General features: G+C 40.3%; 1 protein-coding gene across 1 annotated transcript in view; it reads right to left on the bottom strand.

The window, feature by feature from the left end:
* Positions 1-25,177, bottom strand: part of slc24a3 (solute carrier family 24 member 3) — a 102,158-nt gene that overhangs the window by 26,052 nt on the left and 50,929 nt on the right. Inside the window, exon 3 of the mRNA XM_061040822.1 lies at positions 1,100-1,176. Within this exon, the coding sequence (XP_060896805.1) occupies positions 1,100-1,176 (77 nt within the window). The remainder of the gene's footprint in view (positions 1-1,099; positions 1,177-25,177) is intronic.

Here is a 25,177-nt window from a genome sequence, read left to right as displayed (position 1 = left end):
TACAGGTTAATTTGACCAGGAATGTGTGTGTATTTTTCAATTTACCATTTCATATTATGTCAACTTTTTTTAAGACAGCCCAGACAATAATAACTGGTTTATTTACTGTGCATCCTACCTCCAAAAATGTTGAAATATGAAGTGCACTATCAGGAAGGCTTTCCTATGCACCCCTGCATGAAAGACTTGCTAGCATGTGATTATAACCATCAAAATCCCTGATTTACGGGGCGCTGGTGGAGCACTGGTTAGTGTGTGCCGCGCATGTACGGAGGCTGTAGTCCTCCAAGCGGTCGGCCCAGGTTCAAATCCAACCTGTAGCTCCTTTTCCTGCATGTCATTCCTCACTCTCTCTCTCTCCCAGATTTCTGACTCTGACTATCCACTGATCCACAATGATTTACTGTATTGTTATATGAAGAAATAGCAATGATGTTATGAATTTAAAGTGATACAAATCTAAAATCTGAAACAATGAGCCACATTTACACAAAATATGAATAAGCACCCGTGTATTACCTTTTAACTGTTCAGAATGAGATTAAAAAAAGAGGATATAAAAAGCTCAATTTCCCCCCAAAGTTTCAGTTCAATGTGGACCTGATACGAGCAGGGCTTTGGTGGCTTGGGCTTTCTCGCTCCATGCCTGATTGTTTACAGTGAGAAGGCAGACTCAGAGGGCAGAACAAACACCTGTGGGAGTGTCACCCTTTTGGGGAAGGGGTTACTGCTGAGAGAAGGTAAAATCTCCAAACAACCTGTTTGAGCACAGATTTTATGAAAAGGGAAGCAGGCAAAAGATGGAGAGGATGGATTTTTTCTCATGATTGGAGAGTTTGTAGACACATAGGGACACTAGGGACACATATTAGTGTTAGAAAAACATTTAAAAGAATATGTGTTCTTAAAGAAAATCCCAGATAACTTTTTTTGCAACTTTAGCTTGCTTATATCCTTCACAGTGGCTGTTTCTAATGCTGCTCAATGTTGTATAATTCATTTGAACCTTCCCACATGAAGAAAGCAAGGGCTACTTAACAAACACTGGAACCTTTTACTAACAGTGTGGCGTTAGAACAGTGCTGCAGGTGAGACTCACACAGAGGACGTGCAGGCCCACTGCTCCATCAACGCGCTCCTGGTTGGTGAAATAATCCCTGGGGAACTCATGGATTGCTGCAGAGAAAAAAAAACACAAACACAAATATTAAAAGATGAACTTCAGATGAGAGAGGAAGATTTCCTGAGGGAATCATTCAAACAAACATAAAAACAATAAACAAGGACAATGTAATCAAGGTGACCCACACAAATTCAAGTCAAATGGACGACTGAATTTAATATCCAGTAAGGAGGCACAGGATAAAAAGTAGGGCATGAATAGTCCCTATCCAAAGATATATACACAAGACAAAGCAGCATAAACCGAGCCACATTTCTCATGATCTGTTTGTTTAATCTTTTGACTTTTAACAGCTTTTACCTGTGAGCGATCTTCAATTAAACTCTCTTCATGCCAAATACATATAAACATCCCACGGCAAAGGAAAGACAAAGACATGAAAAGCTGATGCAGCACAAAACACACAGCTTCTGTTTGCTATTGAAATAAAGAACTTATTGCTCTCTTTTTTTTTTTTTTTTACAAGACTTTACATTATAATTCAAACTGATGTTGAACAATGACGTTCAATCTATCCATCCATTCGTCCATTGCTTAAACAGATTTTTCGCGTTCACGGTCGCGCTGGGCTGGAGCCGATCCCAGCTGTCATTGGATGAGAGGCGGGGTTACACCCTGGACTGTTTGCCAGTCAATCACAGAGCTGACATATAGAGACAGACAACCAGCAACACTCACATTCACATGTTAGGGCAATTTATAATTCTTTGGACTATGGGAGGAAGCTGGGGTATCGGGAGAGAACACGGGGAGAACATGCAAATTCAACATAGAGGCATTGTCCGACGGGATTTGAACCAGGAACCGTATACACCCGTATTCAACTCTACTGAATGCCCATATACTGTACATCTGGGGGAAAAAAAGTGGTCTGGAGGTTGCAAAGTAGCCTCTGCCATCAGTGTGTGATAAATGTGACATGCAATGTGAAAAGAGATTTGAGTAGTCAGAAGACTGGAAAAGCACTATACAAGCTCAAGCCCATTTATTAGTTGACCTAAAAGTCACATAATGTATGAAAACCTATGTCATTTGAAGCTAATAGGACGTCGATTGCTTTTGTCATGATGACAGCTTGGTATCGTTGCAGACGGTGGTTGCCCTACTCAGCTCTGTTCAAGGTTTTTTTTTTTCAAACTTCATTTTCATGGACCAAATGAGAAATGATTTGGCTTCAGTCGTGGTCAGGTAGCACGGCCCTGCGGTGCTCTGCCAAACACCTGAACCAAAGGAAGACGTGTTGTGATTTGAACATGCTCAGTGTGAAGCAGCCGTGAGTGAGATATCACTTTGACACCACTCTGTTCCTCCATCCCCAACCTGACAGAGGTGACAACATGAATCCATCACTGTCCGACAGCACGGCCAATCAAAATATGACACACATTTATTCACAGCCATCATGTGCATTTTGCTGTTGCATGAGTCTGCACACGACTGGCCAGGCTAAAAATAGCCTCTGCCCAGCGTGTGTGTCTATGTGTGTGTCTATTGTGTATATGTGTATTTGAGATCAGCTTGGCTGGCTCTTAGTGTGTTCTATCTGCGTGTGTGTACTTTTGTACACTGTAGGTTTGTTTGCTGCGTGTTCGTCGTGCGTCGTGTGTAACATGAAGGCAGCCCAATGTGCAGTGACATTCTGTCTCTCAACAGCCGTGAGGTTGTGAGTCAGGCGGCTTCAGCCTCAGCCTGCCCTGTGTGGCCAAAACACAACACGGGCCTGCCGGCTCATAAGATGTGACAGCAGCACAGAGAGAGAGAGAGAGAGAGAGAGAGAAGGAAGAGATGAGAGTTGTAGGAAGGGAAATGAAAACTGAGACATAGTTGTGATGGGGCGCTGGTAGCTTAGTGGTTAATGCGTGCGCCCCATGTACGGAGGCCATAGTCCTCCAGTGGCAAGCCCAGGATTGAATCCGACCTGTGGCTCCTTTCCCCCAATGTCATTCCCCACTATCTCTCTCCCTGATTCTAGATTCTATCCACTGTCCTGTCTCTACAACAAAGGAATAGAAAGCTCAAAAATAAATCTTCAAAAAAAATGGTGACATGATGTGGAGCTGCCGTTGAAAATGTTGAAAACGGGGAGTTAAAGGTTGACTTGAAAGGAAAGGGTAGGGCTTTATCTGAATCAAATAGACCTTCTGATCTAATCCTCTCCTAAAATTCAATCAGAAAACATGATATCTCTGCAACATCATGTGTATTTAACTTTAAATTCTTACACATTTTACATGAGCTCTATTTACTTATGGTCAGTTTAAAAGAAAATAAGTACAGGTTTGGACCGACATCACTTTACTACCACGATGTCAGAAAGGTTTCCCAAATGTGGCTGAAGTTAGCAGTTCTTGCCACCATCAGCCTTCGGTCCTCAGAGCAGGTTCATTGCTCTCATGCCTGTGCTGGTTACACATTGGTCTGTTCGAATGGTCGTATGCCAGTATAACCCTGACATGGCCAACACCGAGAAGTCGTCTGTGCTGGTTTACATCTGCGTAGTAGAGGAGGGAGAGGATTAACCAGAACTACAGCCCCAGCTAGTGGCGGACGGCTGCATTTCAGCATACACACATTATTTGATTTTGGCTTTTCGTGCCTGAATTAATAAAAATAAACATAATTAGTTTCAACAGCAAGTGATTCTGGTGCAAATTAGCGTGGCACCAATGTTTAATCTTTAAGTGGACTAATTGCACACATAGCGAGACACAGGCTTAGGGCATCAAGCTTGGGGACAGGTCAGGAGAAAATAACCAGATGTGAAAAGGTGAATCCAAAGTGTTTAGTTTTACAATCTGCTAGACTAGCACCTGCTTGTGTATGCACACTGTTACCATTTTTTTACCTTTGACAGGCATTCCAATATATTTACAAATCCACAAATACAGAGTATAGTTCTGTTCTATGATTCCCCGACTGGTTATGATGTCCTTGATCTAGCTGACTCTTTTGGTTACGTCAGTCAGGGTCGAGTTGAAGGGGCCAATAATAGGGAATTGGGTAGGCAGTATCAACATTGCATAAAAGTAGCCTGGGTCTGTTGAAGGTAGTGGTGCCATTTTGGTTGCTTTGGCAACTACGGGCCATGGCGCATAGTGGCATACTTGGGAAAAGGGGTTTCTTCATTGAGCCCTCATCCTTTCATTAGGGCACAAGTACCTTGTGTTTATTCAAAATGTTGGATTTTGTCTGTGAGAAGTCTTTTTTTGATGTAACAGAATGTTGTACCATTGGGATAGTCCAAAACAACAACAACAACAAAACCCAATATCCTATGTAAGAGTTAAAATAAGGCATTTTCTGATACTGATATCAGGGTTGGAACACGTCTAGTGTGCTGTAATAAGTGTTCAATTTACACCTTGAAAGCTCATTGGCTGGAATGTATATCCATACATAACATAACACGTAAATGATATGCAACAAGCCAGAGTCAGACACTCATCATGTTGTAATCTCCTAAAGGACAACTACAACCACATGCTACGCATTCTAAGAACACACTCTGTTATTTTCCCACCTCCTTCAAGACGGCTGAAACTTCTGCTCTTAACTTAATCTGCTTCTATCACAGCATCAGCCGAACACCACAGATGTCAAACATAAGCCTCTTTCAAATGTGACATTTTCTAGATAATTTCGGGACATTCGGGCCCTGATATTTTCAGGAACTGACCTTCAATCATAGAGGGAGATTATCTGTTGTCGGACACACTCTCACAACTTAAAATGCTGTGTTCTGTTTTTGTTCAGAACTGTGGGCAGTTTAGTCAGAGCGAGCATGGGGAGCAACAGGAGGAGTCTTCCAAGGCAGTGACCTTTTTTGAGTTTGTTATCACAACAGCAATAATAAGGAACGTTTTCAGGAATTCAGCTCATGTAGGAAAGGGGTGACAGAGTCCGTCAGTCAGTTAGAAATGTGTAGCATATCATCTGCTGTTGGAAATAATCCGTCAGAAAACAACTGCTTTACTTTCTTTAAGTGGAATGCGTTTTCCACCGAACCATCAAAGCCAGAACAGCTAAAAGACAACACACACACACACACAGAGAGAGAGAGAGAGAGAGAGAGACAAAACATGGATCCAAACAGAGTCACAGCGTGGAGGGAAGAAAACAATTAAGTTCAGTCTCTGTATCGTCTCACATCTGACACATATTGTATTCCTCCTTAAAATGACAAAAACCCATACACACACTCTCAAACACACATTCACAGGCATACACAGAGGCCTCTGTGAATACTGATGAGACACGTCTTCAGCCAACTCCACAGCCCCCCAAAATAACCACAACAACAGTCCTAGGTCTGCTGTCGTGACTCGTTCTTTTGGAGCATCTGAGGAGTCTTTGTGTTTTTAATTCACAGATTAGAGGCTCACTGAACCTGACCAAGGCCAGCGTGGACAACGGCCAACTGGATTCCTACCAGAGATGTGTGGTGTGTTTGTGTGCGTGTGTGTAATTCTGAGTGTGTATTTCTTTATTGTAGGCTAGACTTTAGTGTCAAAGCCTTCCTTTCACCTGAACCTTGCTCTGATATCCTCCTCAGGAGAAGACTGGCTGACATGTTTCAATATTATAATCAGACTTTCATACCTTTCCTTAATTGTATCTTTACTAAAAATATAAATCATATTGAAAACATTTTTTTATTAGAAAAGCTGTATAAATTAAAGGTTCTCGAGTTATCAGTATAGTTTTTTATGCTTTAAAATGTAACCTTTAGCATCACGCCGTGGTGTCTGTTAGTGCAGCAGCGTCCCCGGCACTGTGGTCACTCCTCTGGTAGGTTGAAGACCCACACTGCTGCATTTTGGATAATCTGCAATGGTTTGATAGTGCATGAAGTTTGTCTACTTTTGTCCTATGTTATGGTCTCTACAAATCCTTTTAGTGAAGAAAAACATGTAAAAAAAAAATGCAGGAAAAAGTTGTTATTTAAAAGAGAAGAATGTTAGTGTAAGTAACTTCTCATTACATTTGTGTATCATCATTTTCACTTTTAATTTAGGGGCACCTGCTCCTCCTCGATGTGGTCCATTTGTTCACTGTTTGACGATTGACCCTCTGGAGGCTTTGGTTACATGCCATGCGTGCTGCGTGCAATGTACAGATGTCACACAGGATTTATGTTTGTGTTGTCCTCTGACACAGTGGATAAAAGCCTCGGCTAAGCACTTGAAATGTAAATGTCAAAATGCTTCCTCAAATCAAAAAGAATCAGTCCTATATGAGCATCCGTCCTGATTTAGGATTAAATAAACCCATGTGGCTGCTTCTGCTGGTCTGAATAGGCCCAACATCACTGTGCTGATGTCACCCTCTCTTACTGTACAAATCTTGTTAAGTATTCTGTATAAAAAAAGGGAATGTCATAAAGAGAGAAAGACAAAAGGGTTGCATAATCCGTGGATTTAGAGAAAAAAAAAGATTTACAGTAACTGCTGCATGAAGGTATAATCTGAGTCTGCTGGCATTTTGTCTGGTTAAGTGCAGACTGCAGCCCCTCTGGAAACCTGTTTACAGCCTGCAAAAAGGGATAGACACACTGTTAACAGTCTGCAGCAGAGCTTTTTGAGTCATAATAGGCTTCAGATGAAGGTTTAGAGAGAGCCATGATTATATCTAAATTCACTCAGTAGCATAAAGCTGTGGCTTCTTTATTTAAAATGAATGAGAAAAAAAACAACTAAAAAATGTGTCTATGTTAATGTACACATGGATGTACGGCTGCATCCAACTTCATGGGTTTGCTTTTTCTTAATACATTTATGTCAAAAATATAGAGCAGCATCCCTTCTCAGAGCCAGGGCATACTTGAGATCATCAAATGCACCAGTTGCCCGTATGAGTCTTCACTGAAGTAGTACAATAAAGCAAATCCATTCATTTAAGCATCTACCAGGGTGTGACGCGTGAGTCCCTCTGGCTGTGATGTTGTCGTATTTACATCTTGTTACAACAGACGGGACGGCCGGCCGGCTCATCCCCTTGCATATAAAAGTTGTTTAATTGAGGGACTGCACATTCTTCCTTTAAGAGTAAGAACACAAGTACTGCCAGATCCTCCTTCTCCATTTGAATCTGTTACTTCTGCAATGTCATCAAGGACTTTGAGATCGAGAAATAAAGTTCAATATCATGATATTAATCAAGAGAGAAGAGTATGACCTTCAGCCACTGTTATTAATAGCTCTGTAGTTACGATAAATGGATTTCATTCTGCTGTCCTTTTCTGATGATTTGTACCAATCATGAATGGTGTATCAGTTCTGTAGTGATGTGTTTTAACTCAGTTCGAACTGAGGATTAATTTGAGGCAGACTTCATGCAAATATATTTTTGTCCTAGTGTATCAAAGGACACTATAAAGGACCATTTGAAAGTGGTAAACTTTAGTGAAAAACATACAGAGAATGATCCCCAGCAGGTTTGGATAAAGACTTCCCCATAAGCACCAAACAGAAGAAAGATACTAGTTTCCCACTTTTTTTTCAGAGCTGTGGAGACCAAAAACATAGAATATATTCTCCGAGAGCATATACTGGATTTGCAATATTTGTCCGCTGAGGAAGAAGATATGCCCGCACACTTACTCAAATGCCACAAAAAGTTATTTTAAACCGTCCTTGGTTTCCTGTCAATCCTAACGTCTTCTTCAATACATCATGACATTTGTGAAATGATGTCATTTTTAAGGGTAAAATAGGTGACAAACCAGGTTATGCTTGAGAGCAGGAATTTGTTAGTTTCTACACCTGCGACATGCAAACCAATGTAAAGATGGTGGAAACGTTGCGATGCAAATTAATTCTTTAACCAAATGTCACAACATGATAGCCAGGTCCCCTTTGGAAAACAGGTTCTTAATCTCAATGGGATTGTGGTTAAATAAAAAAAATGGAGAGACATAATGCTAAAAATAGAGGTTTCCAAAAACGTTCATGTTAACTTCTTCTATACAGTCCATGAAACAATGCAATGTTCTGTATGTGAAATGAAGACACATTGGCATGATCTGAAAACATTTGTACTGGAAGACCAGAATTTCTGTTAAATTTGGAAGTCAAGTTTTGAGCAACCATAAGAGAATACCGCTGACTAGTCACAGTTTACAACTGTCCAGTCAGACACTGGGGATTTTTGGTCCAGACGTTTATTGTACAAACACCCAGCAGACATGGAGCAGCATTTGTCAGAAGTTGTGTCCACTTGATAAATTCATTTCCTACATGTACGTCTTTTGGTCTTCCTCTCTAACTCCTTGAAAGAAAAAAACTGTGATATATGATGCTATCCAGGATGTTCATCATTTTCAAATAACACCTATTAGCTGATCCCAGAGGCAGTTAACACCCCTGAGCTGCAGGGTGCGTGAAAGCTGAAGAGCTAATGTGTGAATGGGAGAGCTGGGTTAATCCCACTATCTCCCCTGACACTTGTTGTTCTTCTACTTATGGCTGAACATGTGCATTGCTGTGTTAGTCTGTGATTGCTTTAGTTTCTTCATTCTTGACTATCGATGGTCCTCTGATATGAACAGATTTACTATAAACAGTAAATGATCCAAAGCATGACAACATTCACAATAACCAATCATGTTCCAAAGCAGTTTGATTTCTACCAGAGAACAATCCATGTCCTTTTTTATTACTATAGGCATCTCTCAAACATCTATATCTACATAATAAAACCGTTTTTAAGACAGCAATAATATGAAGACTTCAACCTGCACCCAGATAAATATTATCGTCTGGAGATATTTGTTCTTTTTCTGTAAAAACACACCAACAATCCTAATGAAGTCTTACCCAGTAACAAACAATATAGAACACCCGAAAGTCAATTAATCAATCAAACAAACAATCTTTATGTGTATAGTGCCAATTCATAACAAACGTAAACTCAAGACAACCGCCTCTGGTTCAGTTGGTAGAGTCGGTCGTCTCTCCATCGGAAGGTCGAGGTTTGATCCCCAGCTCCTGCAGCAACAAGTCCGATGTGTCCTTTGGCAAGACACTTAACCCCTAATCGCTCCGGCTGCTTTGTCAGCGGTGTATGAATGTGTTTGAATGGGATTAGTTACTTGTGATGGTCACTTTACAGAGCAGCTCTGCCATCAGTGTGTGAATGTGTAGTTGTTACATGTGGTCTAAAAGCGCTTTGAGTAGTCAGAAGACTAGAAAAGCGTTTTACAAGCTCAAGTCCATTTACCATTTCACAAAAAGAGCGGGTCTAAACCATACTCTGTGGAACATTATCTACTAAAACCCAACATGAACTTTTGAAATTTACAATGGCTATGAAAAACATCCTTTTAGAGGCAGAAACCTCAAACAGAACCAGACTCATGATGAACAGCAATCTGCCCAAAGACAGGGTGGAGAGGGAAATGCAGAAAGAGAGAGAGACAGATAGAGACAAACAGAGTACCAACAACAACCACAACTAAAAATAAGATTTATTTCCAATGCCAGTAATAATGGTAATGGTATGTTGCATGAACACATGGTAACAGACTGATCATTCTAATATTAAGATTAGCAAATATAATGATCATGAAATGGGGAGGAAATCAAAGCAGTTGAAGTATTATAATAAATGTAAGGCTGACAATAAAGTCTCTCCGTGGGTTTCAAAACTTGTTATGTTCAGACTTCAGTTTAATCTGAAATAATGTTTCTTGAGTCTGCAGGGTTGTGCATTAGCTTGATGGCATTGTGTTGCATGTTGAACATGTAGAACTTGTGTACTTGTGCTTATGATTAGTGTGCTGCTTTGTTAACAAGTTTCTTTAATAGTATTTTTATGACTTTTCTGGAGGCAGTTCTATGTGTTCAGCTTTTAAGTCCAAGATACATTTCCCCATGAGGAAATAACTTAATGGAAGTTGACCTATATTAAATCCCAATTCTATCCGGGGCAGAATGCATCAAAACTCATGAACCAATAAGAGTGATGAAACTCAACTGGTGGGAAAAAGCTAATAGTAGAGCCAAAGAGTTAATGCCCAAATAATTGGGGTCATAGAAGGGGTCTTATCAGCCTGTTCTGGTGTAACCAAGGAGATTAACCTGGCACATGGATTTCAAATTAAAATCTTTGAAGCAAATCACGAAAAGAACATGTTCACATAACATTTCAATGTCATGACAATTTTTATATCGAACCTAAGCAAAGAATGTTTCAGGGTTTTAATATTCTGTCTCTTAATTGCATAATTCATTTTAATTGTGGGATTATTTTACAATTTATTTTCATGTTTTATTTAATTCTATTTTGTTTTATTTACATTTTACTGTTAAAGGCAGGGTTGGTAATTTTTCGAAAACTAGCATGATTTTGAAAGCAACATTCCCTCAGTGCTCTGTCTACACCCGACCCCTCCCCTCTGTGCTCCCTCAAAAGCCACGCCCCTCATGAGCGCCATTGCTCCAGAAGGAGACCTCAGCTCATTGCTTATATCGTGTAGAAACGACATCACCTCATATCTCATTCAGCAGTAAGTAAACACTAAAGGTCATCAAAATACATGTTAAAAAAAAGACAATTTTACTCCTCACAACGGCCAATGAAAAACTCACAGGATAAACTCCTTCATCTGTGACGAGCTATGCATGTGTATAAATGGGGTTAGTTACTTCTTATTGTCTCTTTACAGAGCAGCTCTGCCATCAGTGTGTGAATGTGTAGGTGTGACCTGCGGTGTAAAAGCACTTTGAGTAGTCAGAAGACTAGAAAAGAATAAGCTCAGGTCCATTTACCATTTAAAGGTATTTTTATTGTTATTTATACCGCTTTTAATCATGGATATTTATTGATATCTATACATATATATATTTGTGTATTGAATTTGTTTGGAAGCTGCTACATAAATATGGCTTGACAGACTGATTGATTGATTCAGCTTGGCATCCATGATTCCGCACAGTTCAGTCTGTCAAAGGTGTGCTTCACCAGAATGATAGAGAAATAATTGAGCCTACATCTGGTAGTAGTTCTTGAACAAAATTACATTTTAAAGTCTCAAAATAATATTTATTTAGTGTGTGACAGCCCTGGCCATGGAGTCTTGCTTGGTATCGTTGTTTTTCTTTTGGGTTTCAGAGTTTCAGCTTCCTCTGGTGGGTATTAATGGTTACTGGTTACTTGGGAAACCCCGCCCACCTACCTGTAATTACGGATTGGCTTCACCTGAGTGGAAGGGCATATAAGCCAAGCTTCCACAGATTTCTTTCTCTCTCTCTGTTTCTCTCTCTTCCTCTGGACAGCCAAGACAGACAACCTTCTGAGATGTTTTTTTTGGTTTGTTATTGAATAAAATAAAACCTTAAAAGCTAGTTTACTGTGTGGACCTCCCTTGACTGTTATGGCCTAGACAAGCTGGTAATAACAAATGGGGGCTCGTCCGGGATAACATGTGGAAAAAAAGATGATGAATTAATGTTTTGCTGTATTTATTCGATAAACAAAGTTATCTGTGGACTACCAAATAAAAAACGATTTATTCCATTCCTTTGTTTTGTTGATTTGGATGAACCAATCCTTTAAGTCCTCGTCCTTCTGTAGGCGGTTATGATCTAAAAAGAAAAGAACGATGAGCTCCCTGAATACGGTGCTCAAGTATTGAATGTTCATCAATAAATACTGTTAATATTGTATGATGAATCACTGCTGCAGTTTTGGATATTTCTGAGAACCATACAAAGCCAAGGCTTAAGCCCCAGATACACACATATACACGCACAAATACACACACATGCAGTTACTTGTCAAATCCCTGAGCTCTGTGAGATCAATGTGGATTGACCCGAGCCGAGACGGACAGCTCGTCACTCCAGGGGCAGAGAAACAACAGTCGACCCCCCAACCCCAACTCAGGCTGCTGCCACCCCCAACACTTACGTAATGCCACAAAGAGTTACGTAAGAGCTCTGCAGCTCAAATAGAGACAAAGACTCCCAGAAAGAGAGAGAGAGAATAATCCTATACATCATTAAACGGATCTCAGGAGGCCGCTGTGTTTTAAGAGCAACATAAAAGAAGCTGCTTTATGCAGATGACAGATGGCTTTTCCCCCATCTCTGACAAAAGCGTGCTCAGCATCTGTTGAGATGCATGGAATCACATATCACACAGAAATATAGAGAAAGATAGTGCTGTCAGGAAAACACAACTAATCTGTGATATATAGATATAGATACTATATAGATAGATATATATCTACAAAATGCTTAAATGAACACCTTCTTTTTGACATCATGACTTAGTTTTATACTTTCTGTACGAGGGTTTTCAACTTTAGCTTGAACTTTAAATGATGCTGCCCTCAAGAGAGTCTGATTTCACTTTACAGGTCGGTAAATGAACAGCAACAGAAGATAAAACAAAAACAATACAACACTAAAAAGTACATGCACAAGCTGACACACACACAACATTTGAAGGGCCAAGAACAGATTCAAAACCCATGGCCGCTGTAACAAGGACTGTAGGACTGTGTACATGGGGCAAGCACACAACTGTTAGGCTACCCGGCGCCACACTACTTATATTTGTGCCCAGCACAGATGTGTTGTCGGTTGGTTTGACATATTACCGCTAGAATATGGGCTACACAGTATTTGAGTAGTTTGATTAACATGAGCTAGCCAAAGCTTAAGTTAGCCAAACTGAACTATTTACTGTAGCTCCACAGTGAGAAGTGCCGTGGGTTTTTGCAGTTGTACCTTGAAGGATGGTCTGTGTGATTCTAACACAAACTGAACAAGAGATGGGATTTCATGGTATGTTTAAAGACTGAACCAGGGATGGCTTCATTAAATGGTAAATGGACTCGAGCTTGTATATTTTCTAGTCTTACCTACATATTCACGCACTGTTTGCAGAGGCTGCTACATAAAGCGTCAATCAGTATTAACTAATCCCATTCATACACATGCATGGGATGTGACTGCATGTCACACCTACACATTCACACACTGATGGTAGAGATCATTATGTAGTATCATCCATCAGAAGTAACTAATCCCATTCATACACCACCACTGAAGCAGCGGGAGCAATTCAGGGTTAAGTGTCTTGCCCAAGGACACATAGGACATGTTGCCCAGCTGGGGATCGAACCCTCAACCGACCGGTTGAGAGGCGACACTCTACCAACAGAGCCACAGCCTCCCTGTTGTCATTACAACACTGAAACTAAAAAGACAAGTAAAACACATTAAGGAGATTTTACAATCCTTTCTATCAGTGAGAAGTCCACATTCTAAATATGGCTTTTTAATACACAGAGATATGACCAAAACACTAGTAGTGCCTTTCTGTCACTGTCATGTATGTAGGTTCTTTGTGTGATTCAAAATATCCTTGCCTCATGTATTTATTCTGTGGATTGAGCAGCTTATGACAGACGCAGTCAGCACGCCAAGTACATGTACACAACAACTCATACATGAGTGAAATATGATGTAGGATAAAGGATAAAATGCTCGACCCCTTGGCCTTATGCCTGCTAGTGTTTAACAGTTTACTGCATAAGAAAGCATGCAACTACACACACACAAAACACACACACTGCAGCATGTGGTTACATTTATTTTCTGCCACAAGTGCTTACGAATAAGTGGGTGGTATTACCTAACACGTCGGACATTCATCAGAGGTAAAAAAAGAAATGTAGAAATTAAAGAAAACGAGGGGGAAGCACGAAGCGAGGTCGGCTCTATTTACAACATTTTCCTGTAAATCACCCACGACCATCAGTGTTTAATAAAAACAGATAAACATGTCTTTATAAAGGCTTTTTTAAGTCTGCAGAGATGTATGTAAGGTACTGGTTAATAGCAACATTGATATACAGAGCAAGAAACAGAACAAGAGAAGACAGGAGGAGAAACAGAAGGGCAGGTTGAGCCATCCTCCACCCTGATCCTCCATAAATGGTTTCTCTGCAGCCTCAGGCCACAATTAGCACCAGAGGTGGCTCAGTAGGTGTGATGCCAGGTTCACACAAGCCCACCCCTCAGCTACAGTATCAGGGCAGCTCACCCCAGCACTGCCCTGCTTGTTAGTTTGGAGCTTATTTCTTCTCATGGATAAAGTTTTATATCTATGTTTCTATTTCGGGCCTGGCTCTTGGACAAAGTTGAAGTTAATCTTTAATGGTACCAATTTCAATTACCTATATTTGTTGGATTCAGTCACTATGTAGATTAAAAAATATATCTTCAGTATTTCTTTCCTTCCACATTACAACTGAACACAATTATCATACGAATACTAAGACATTAGCATTCACCAATAGAGTACCAAGTAGTATCCAATACACAAACTTTTTTTTTTTGATGTATTGAAACAATCAGTTACCTGACATATCACTTCTTAGGAAATAATGGAGGCTGATACTGATTATGGTAAATGTATCTGAACAACTCTGGTATGTACGATACGATACACTTTATTGTATTCTGCCTTTAGCAGCTATAGAGCGAGCAGTAACCTATGTTAAAAAAAAATGAAGCCAATGCGATGTAAAAAAGAAAACTGCAGTTCCTCGAGTGTCCACTTGAGGCTGGCTGCAAAAGCCAAGGATTCCCCATTTGATATAAAATATTAAACTGCCCATTTTTACAGCAGAAATAAACATATTTACAGCTTGGTGCAAAAACATTTGTGTCCAGATAGCTCTACGTCTCTGTTGGTACACAATGTTCAGGGTGTGATTTTTTTCAAAATAATTTCTGCCTAAGACATATTCATGAATCTGCATAATTAGGGACATGGCTGAGTTGACTGACAGGTGGACACTTTGTAGATGTTTCAGTCCCACCTCAGCTCCACCTCTAGGCCTGTTTCTAGATTGATTGAAAGTTAGGCTGAGATACCATTTCCAGTATGGAGACAGCTATCTTTGGGTTACATAAATCCTTCTTCAGAATACAGTGGATGCCGTCACTGTTACTGCATCCATGTTTTATACAGTCTCTGCTAAAGACCCAGGTATCTCCTCAGCAAGTGTACTAGGAACTAAAACAGCTTTAAAAAAGGTTAATCTTACATTCATTAGGTGGTCAGAAAAACATGGTTCATTAACTGTTTCCTGTTGACCAAACCCAGAGTCCAAAAGCGATAAACATTTATAAGGTAGAGTTGGTATTACTGGTCCAAAAGGTGCAGCCGACTTGTTGAATTATATGTACATTGCTTTTTGCAGATAAATATTTCAGGAGGGAAAAAAAACAATGTATCTTTTTAAGTAGTAGTTTTCTGTTTAATTAGATGTTACAGCTGTATGTTGTGCTGTTTGTCTCCTCTCCACTCTGCCCAGGTGAGGCTACTAATGAGGTGCACCTGGCCTCAGTGCTTAAAGGCTTAGTGCTGAGTTCAGGAGGAGAGAGGCTTTTGGAGTTTGGGACTGCTGCTTGGTAACTGTCAGTCAGAGTGTGTGCTGTTGTGTCTAATTAAATCAATTTTTGAGTTCATCTTTGTTATGATTTAGTTGTTGGTCTATTAATAATAAATCCCTTGGTTTTTACTTTGTTAAGGTGTTGTATGTGCTTAGCCCCATAGGGTCACCTGAAGGTGGGGGGTAAGATTAGTCTCTAACTAATACACCCAGGGTCACGAGTTACAAATAATAGTGAAGGTTTTGCTGCTCACGTTTTAAACATCTTTAAACTTTTCTCTTGGCAATGTTGCTTCTTTCTACCTAACAAGTTGGTGATTACAAGGGAAACACTGAAGCCAACCACTGAAAGGGACCCAAGTTGTTATGAAATGTGATTTATTAGCTGTTTGACTTAAATTCAAAGATAAAACAACGGCAAATGAGAAACCCTTTTTCCTGTCCATCAGTGAAACCCTGCTGACGGCCACTGCACATAAAGACACGTCTCTGGTTTTGAAGAGTCCCCACGTCAGGATACATTCCCGCTCAATCACTCTCTTCTCTGCACCGTGACAAGCTGACCACTATGACAGGCTTTTAACAAGCTCTGGACAGAAATAGTCACTCCCTCTGTGTCTGTGCTGTGCTGGTGCAGAGCGAACAGAATATGTCGTTTCCCCCCCAAGGGAGATGTTATATTCATGGGAATGTGTCTATTACCAACTACTGGAGCCAAGTGAAGCGATAGCTGGAGGAGAAAAGGAAATAAATGGAACGCAGAGGGGGAGATTTATTGTTTCATGGGGTCACCTCTGGCTCAACAGGCAATTGTATGTGAACAGAAAGATAGAAAAGTGATAGAAGGATGGAGGGTATTTGTGTCTTTTTAGGTCTGTGTGTTCCATCTGAGGGCGATGAATGACAGGGAGAGCAGTTTTTTGTTGCCAATGGACAGATGTGCACACTGGGAACTTGTTGGTTGTGTGTGTGTGTGTGTGTGTGTGTGTGTGTGTGTGTGTGTGTGTGTGTGTGTGTGTGTGTGTGTGTGTGTGTGTGTGTGTGTGTGTGTGTGTGTGTGTGTGTGTGGGTGTGTGACTTTCCAGCTAAAGGTTACATGGTAATACTGGCATTTAATCAGTGAGGCAGCAAACGTGGGCAGCAAGAAATCAGATTATGACCTGCACTGACCTGGGACTTACATTATACAGGAGAGAAAAATCAATACAATGTTTCTTTACATTCTCACCTGTGGATGACAAGAGTGTATATCGTATGGGTTCAATGGATTTCCTATTTCCTATTTTAAATCCATGTTAAATAAATGTGTTTAAAGTTGTCTTTAAAGGCATATGTTTCAGTTAAAAGCAGGTCATAACTTCATGATGAAACATCCTGCATGTGTTACGAAAAGTAGTTGTTTATTTTATTGTTTATTCTATTTTTTATTTATCATAATTGGAAATAAAAAGAGAACTACAATGTTGAATACATAACCCCGCCTGTCAAGCTGTACTTAACTTCCACCCAACCAATATAACTGTAGCCTGGCAGGTTTACACTGAAGATACATGGAAGAATCCATCCACCCATTATCTATTCCACTTTTCCCATTTGGGGTCGCAGGGGGACTGGAGCCGATCTCAGTAGTCATCTGGTGAGAGGGTACACCCTGGACTGTACGCCAGTCAATCACAGGGCTGACATATAGAGACAGACAACCAGCTACACTCACATTCACACCTACAAGCAACTTAGAGTCACCAGTCAACCTAACGAGCATGTCTTTGGACTGTGAGAGGAAGCCGGAGTACGCAGAGAGAACCGACAGAACAAGAAAACTCCACAGAGGAAGGCTCCTGTCCCACAGGGATCCGTACCAGGAACCTTCTCACTGTGAGGCAACAGCACTATGGAAGAATACAAAATGTTAGAAATTACAAATAACAGCAACATAAGTTATTCACAGGTGAGACAGGTGAGACAGGAGAGACGTGATCATACCAGTGGTTATCGCTGTGTTTCTCTGCAGATCACGTAATAGTCAGGAGACCCTTCTAGCTATTGCAAGAAAATCATACGTTAGAGGAGGGCGAGTGGAGAATGTTCACATTAATCAAAGACAGCTTTGTTCTCTTTGATGGAAAAAAAAATACTCATGAACTAGATGTAAAAAGAATGCATTCATCAGCATGGTGAAGACATAAGGTCACAGTCAAGCTGATCTTTGACCACCAAATAAAATCAGTCATCCTTAAGGCTACTTAGATGAGACATTTGAGTCTGGACAATGGCGGTCTAAGTTCTGCCAATTTACTTAACATATTTTAGACATACCTGGGAGGACCACCCAGGCATATCTGAGCATATTTACTTTTACCTGTTTTAATCCCTATAAGAGGGCCATTTAAAATCAATAAAGTAGTAGGTGATCTGTACCGCGTTTCTACCCGTCACATACGTGTTGCGAGTAGCGTCTATCACCTGTTCTTCACGTAGTATGAAAGGGAGAAACCCGCTGGTAAAACCCTCATCAGAGCATAGAATGTGTTGAAACGCCTCGTGTAAAATATGCACCGTTGTTCAAACCGTTTTGTACAGCTGGTTGCTGTTGATGTTATTCTGCACTGTCTTGGTTGTCTACGTTATTATCACCACCCTCCCTACACAAGGCTCACCTGTTGTAACATTATGACTTTCCTGATGATGACTACGACACAACAGACAATTGCTAACAAGCAGGGCAGCGCTAACGTTAGTTGCCCTGCTCTTGTGGCTGGTTATGATGAACACAGTTCTGTTGCTGATTGAGGCCTGAAGCTGAGGACACTCAAACGGACCTTTAACAGGTGAACAGAGCAGAGGGCAGCTCCACCTTTCAATCTTTTCCTCCAGTCTATTAACTGATCACCTGGCTTTTATTTTTGTCATTGATTAATCTCCTCTTCTTTCCCTCTTTCCTCACCATTTTCTCTTCAGTACACATTTTCTTGACAAATAACAGATCTATAAAGAGAGGTACGCTACTAATTGATTACACCACCTGACGTATCTTACAGCCTTAGTGTTTTCTTATCTACTCTTTTAAATGTTTAGAAAGATTAATAACATGAAATGTACTGCAGTGGTATTTTAAAGTAATGTCTACTGAAACAAACGAAAATTATCTCTGTCATTTGGACAGAGATGCAAAATACATGTAAATGTGCAGTCTTTATTTTATATTGTTCATCAAAGGAACTGGCTTCTCTGAAATAATATTACGCCTTTTGTCAGACATAATTTCGGTCTTTAATTCCCTGACAATAACCTTCAGAGAGGTTGTAGGCATATATTGTGGTTGTTTCTCCTCGTCCTTTATTCTTGGTCTGAGAGGACCCCAGTCTGTAATCCCTCAGACTGGGTGTATGAGTATGTGGCAGCTGTGGCTCAGTGGTAGAGCTGGTAAAGCTCCCAACCCGAATGTCGGGTATGTATCCCCAGCTCCTGCAGTCACATGTTGTCCATGTATCCTTTGAGTAGTCAGAAGACTAGAAAAGCGCTTTACAAGTTCACAAAGGTTAACAGCTAGTGAATTACAACTAATTAAATTGTATTGCTCTGCAGTGCATGAGTCATTGATGCAGTACGTTTCTACCTGAAGATCAACAATAGAAATGAAAAAGAAAGGATGGCAGACCGTCTGTAGCTGGACTGAGCTGTTCTCATTTACAATCCACTGAGCCGGTGTAATCGTTGCTCTGACAGCATGTGAGTGTGAGCCTGCTGCTTAATTACAAACACATTTGCGGAGGTGGAATACTTGTTAAATAAAAGGGTTGTGAGACAGTCATTGGAAACAAAGAAGAGGTGACTGACTGAGTAAAGAGGATCCTTTCATGGTTTTCCTTTTAGCTGCTGGATCAATATGTTCAAGTAAAAACAAGTACTGTCAGTGTTAACACGTTGATCACAACGTCTGCAATGAATGTATTCCTCTTTTTTAATAGCATTAATTGCGTGCTATTTTGTCACTTTAGGCGTACCATAGGTGAGCCGCTGCAGAGTCTCCCTGTAGACACAGTGATGGAACAAATGATCCCATCTGAGCCTTTGAACATATCGTTTCACTTTAAAAAACTCCTGAACAGGTCAGTTGATGAGTCAAAAGTAATATCCACCTCGTGGTGTCAAAGATTTACCTTTCTCATCATTCCCTTCAGCTGATTTCTTGTACTTTTTTATCTGTAATGAGTTCCTTTCTACTTCGTAAAGTTAATTCGTAACCTCAGATCTACCGGAAGTTTCCTTTTTTTATTTCAAAATAAAAGCAGGATTATATCCAAACCGGAACTCAAGTAACCTTTGCTGTAGACAGATCCATTATTCAAAATAAAAGCATAATTTTTTTTAAAAATGCAAAATATTTGGATGACATTTTCGCGAGTTAATCGCAATTTTAAAAATGTATCATTTGACAGCCCTCACATTCAAAATCACATAGTAGAATCACAAATTGATTTGGACAGCAGAAGAAGGAGAGCAATATAATAATAATAATAATAATAATAATACATTTTATTTGTAATGCACTTTATATATATATTTTTTTTAAATCTCAAAGTGCTAAGAATGCTGAATATGCATCTGGTTGAACACTACTGATGATGTGCCTGTGCTTTAAAACCTCCAAGAGTTTTTTTTCGATTTGATCATTCCGGTTATTATGCCTGCATTGTGAATGGATGTTCTATTTGGACCTCTATTTCTTGTGTTATTTTACATATTTGTTACACCTATTTGCTCCTCTGTTGTCATTCTTTGTCTGCCTGCAGACACCTGATGTAGTTTGGCACAGGAGAAATGGAGAGGAAGAAGTGAGCTGTTAATTGAGCCAGCATCATGTTGAGTTTGTTTGGCTGCAGCGTAAACAGACAAAGTGTTCCAATGATGTATGTCTGCCAAATGCTGCTGCTCCAGGTGTGTTTGCACATCCTGTTTCCATGGTTAACCGGGGTGTCGCCATATCAGTGACTACAAGTTAAGCATTAAGCATCCAAACATACATAACAATGGGATCTTACTGTAATTTGACCAGATGCAAGATTTTGCAGGATTTTACAATCTGAAAATGAAGAAAACTTTGTGTTTTCTTACCAGGAATTGGGATAAATACCACATCAGATTTTGCATCCAATGTTTTGTTTTCTTCATCAAATTGAAGCAAATCTGTTATTTTGGAGTAAGCTCAAGCAGCATGACAGCCTTTCTTTGCTACAAATTGTAGAAATGTGGACTACTTTTTGCTTTCATTTATGTTTTAATTCAAATTCTGAAAATGTTGCTGATCTGTATTTCTTTTGGTGTTGGTGTTTCTAAGTGGTGTGTTTGTTGTGGTCTGAGCATCCGGGCGCTAGATTACAAACTGTGTTAAAAGAGAATGGCACACGTCATTTATGGGTTTAGATTTAGTTTTCTTATTGAAAAGTGTTGAGCTCTAAAGGCATGACCCACACACACACACACACACACACACACACACACACACACACACACACACACACACACACACACACACACACACACACACACACACACACACACACACACACACACACACACACACACACACAGTGACTCAGGTAGGTTTGTTCAGAGAACACAGTACTGCTCCATCACTTGTTGCTGTGTTAATAACTGGTGTTAATGCTCTGCTGTCATAGAGCACTTAATCAGCAGCCTGTTCCCGTGGTTTCCCTCTGCAGCTCCTCACAGCACAGACCACAGCTGTTTTTGTGAGTGAGAGACAGATCTGCAGATGTATAGTCAATTAAAAAAAATGATAATGATTACACATGTGAAAGTGTTGTAAGTGTGGAAAATGCAAATACACTTCCCCAAGAGTGCAAGTGTAACTTTGTGTTCACAGGAAGTTACTGCAGGAGCAATAGAGTGTACAGGCGTCGGCTTCTTCAGTAACGGCGGTTTTATTATGAGTCATCAGTAAGCATGGATCCCTGAAACAGTCAGTCTTTCTACACCTTAAAGCTACACTATGTGACTTTTCCACCTTAAAATGTTAGTTTCGAATGTGAATTTAATAGCACAATAACATTAGACAGGGTGAATGGCGTCTCTCCTATGTCCCCAGCACACCTCGATCGCCTGTTTACTGTAGTATGTAACTCTGGCAGCAACCGGGGTCATCTCGCGAGAAATGCCCTCACCCTCTCTACCCTCTCGCACCATTTTTAGTGTCATTAGCGTCCTCATTCTTTAAATCCAGTTCCCAAAAATATACCACATAGGCAAGAACACATGTTCAAATGTCTCAGCAACAAGCAGACCTACTGGTATGATCTGAGGCTGCTTCCAGTTTTACATTAGGGTGCAAGCTGGTTAAACAGCCTGAACTTTCAGCTCAGATTCTTCTTTTATCTACTCAGTCTATGAATCAAACATTAAGCCTCGAGTTTGACATTTTGGTCGTCTTCTTTCTTTTTTGTAGGGGAGGTTGGATATTGATGCACATCTATCCTTGCTGACAGAGTGCCAATGTAGTGACAGGTAAACAACAGGTAGTCATGCCCAAAAGCATACCCTATATGCCGTCTCTTTTAGTAAGGGGGGGGACTACAACTAACCAAATGGTCCTTGCTTTCTCCCACAGTCCAAAGACATGCTCGTTAGGTTAACTGATGACTCTAAATTGCCCCTCGGTGTGAGTGTTGCTGGTTGTCTGTCTCTATATGTCAGCCCTGTGCTGTGATTGACTGGCCAACAGTCCAGGGTGTACCCCCGCCTCTCACCCAATGACAGCTGGGATCGGCTTCAGCCCCCCCGCGACACCGAATGGGAAAAGTGGTAAAGATAATGGATGGATATATACCTATATATGAAGGAGGTATATACGTATAAGATGTCTGCAGGAAGTCTGGTACTTGGTTAACTGTGTGATTATAACATCTTCCTGAGCATTTACACACAAAAAAGAAAGAAAATACGGCTCCATTTTTCCTGTATGTCTTAATTACAAGTTAGCATCTCATAATTAAGAGAATACATGTCCATAATTATGTGTCTGTGTAATCACAGTAAACGGGACCCTAATTAAGAACATTTTTCTTTGATAACGGCAACATGTCTCTGTATATATTTGTAATTACTCTAATAGCATACTTTTAGTTTGTACAATAATGGGTTATACTGACACGTACTGTAATGTACTACTAAGGGACATTAAAGCCAGAATACGACATAACGTTACTTTAATAACTTACTCTCAATCTCTCTTCCAACCCTTTGGCTTCTGCTGCATGTTGTCCTGTGCCGTCTCTCTCCATGCTCTGCTCATGAGTTAATACCGTGAAATCAACAGCACAATCCTCCCTCTGACCAACAGGAAGATTACATATGCCCTCTCTTTAGCATGTGCCCTCTTGACATGGAGCACAATATCCTCTTTATACCATTACCGTCCGTAGAGCTCCTTAAAGCCGCCGCCCCGCCCAACACATGTGCAAACTACTAACAACATGTATTGTCCGTCCACATTGACTGTTCACACACACATTAGCCTGTACTTCATCATATACATGGCATCCTGCAGAGACAGATGGGCCTGATATTAATCCCATCGCAAACACTCACATTACATTCATGTTCTTTTTATTCCCTTACATCCTCTCTCTTCTGAAAATCATGACATCACTCTGTAAACCCAGGAAAGGTCGCTAATATGTGATGTATGACTGCGCACTTACATATGTCGTGCATTTTTTTTTTTTCTTTACTGATGTAATCTTCATTACATGGCAGCCCTTTGGAAAAACAGATATCTTGCTGCAGGTGACGTTTGATGTGTGGGAATACAACATCAAGGTGAGAATCATTATAAATGTGATGCAATCTGCATCTTTCTTTTTGAGAGAAAATCTGTAAAATACGCCTTGTGTCTCCTGATTTTGACGGTTAAAGTAAGGACGATGTTTTACAGGTAGGCATATATGTGTTTAGTCGACTGAACAGATAGATGTCATCACCCTGGCACGACAACTACTGGTCAATTCAACATATTGTTATATTTCTATATGTTGGCTCTCAATGCCGGTCAAATGTTTATCCAACCAAACACTAGTTGGGGCTGTAGCCGTAGACTGGCTGTAACTCTGGTGTTCGTGGGCTTGGGTATTGTTGGCAATATTTTGATCGAGAATTGAGATATAAAATTTATGAATGCTGAGTCAGCTTAAACTGTCACATCCACCAGTATCCATATTTAGCACAGGTATGTGGATGTTAACCTGCAGGGAGGACTGAATGCTGGCGGTGCTAACATTGCTAACATTAGTCAATATCAGCAAACTAAATTACATTGTTGTTAAGCTGCCCTTAATAAAAGTTGTTCTCTATTTTGACTGTTTTCTGGATGTTTTCTTGCTTTGAGACTAGTTGGTATGGCTGAGTTTGAATTTCGGTTTAACCGACTATTTAGTCGCCTGGGAACTTCCCTTGTTCCAGGAACTACATAAGGTAAAGATATGCAGGTATGTGTCTGTTTGCATGTCTCTGCTGAGCCATATTATATGAAATCCTGCATTTCTGGCCTCAAATGGGTGACAACCTCAACACTCGAATAACATGGTGAAAAAAATGTGCAGACAGCATACTGATTTAGAGCATGAAAGACATTTGAGCATTGACTCCGAAAATAAACCGAGTTAGAGAATGGATGAGAGGAGGCGAGGGGAGCTGAGGAGAGGGGAAGATAGAGTGAGAAAAGAGGAGTGCTGACGAGCGAAGGGGAGAAAGAGATGAGAGGAGAAAGAGAGGAGAGCTGTGTTAAGTAGCTGATTGGATGAATTACAGCAAGAGCTCATAAGGATTTTATAATGTTCACGATGCAGGGAAAACAAAGCAACAATGTTGTTGGGTTGTTTACTGATGCAGTCTGATGCTGCAGCATTACTTACAAACAGTTTTTTTTTTTTTTTTTTTTGTGTGTGTGTGTGTGGGGGGGGGGGGGGGTGGGGGGGGGCAAATGAGGGGGCTCTCAATCAAAACAATAACAGAAGATGAAGTCGAGGCTGGTGGGGAATCATGGGAGTGATTCTCCCTCCAACCCCACACCGGTTGAAAAATTAACTCTGAGTTGACTGTAATCAAGACGACTGGACGAAACAGACCCGAGGAAGAGAATATGTTGTAACCGAGTATCATTTACATGAGGTTTTTATCACAGTACAGTACGGCAGCTTTCAGTATCAGTTCCACCTTCTTAATGCAGCAGTCTTTGGCGTAACATGCAATGTTTCCATGGCAACCGTAATAATGTCGTGTCTGTTATGGCGGCTTCCAAGAAAGAAACCGGCCATTACAACTTTAAAACTAAGGATTTCTCTGGCTTTGATAGCTGTTGGAAATATTTGAGGTAATGTAAGTACTCAACAAACAAAAACGATATATAACATAGGTTAAGTCAACTTTTAATTAATTTAGATATTTGAGTTTAAATTTTTTACATAAGACATATTTAAAAGATAGCTTTACGGATCCCGTCATGTTTGGGTGCCTATGATAGGTAAAACAACGTATGATAAAGGGTATTTCAGGTTGCCCTTACAATG

Source organism: Labrus mixtus, chromosome 6, assembly GCF_963584025.1.
Source record: "Labrus mixtus chromosome 6, fLabMix1.1, whole genome shotgun sequence".
Classification (NCBI taxonomy): domain Eukaryota; kingdom Metazoa; phylum Chordata; class Actinopteri; order Labriformes; family Labridae; genus Labrus; species Labrus mixtus.
This window is presented reverse-complemented; position numbering and strand designations above follow the sequence as displayed.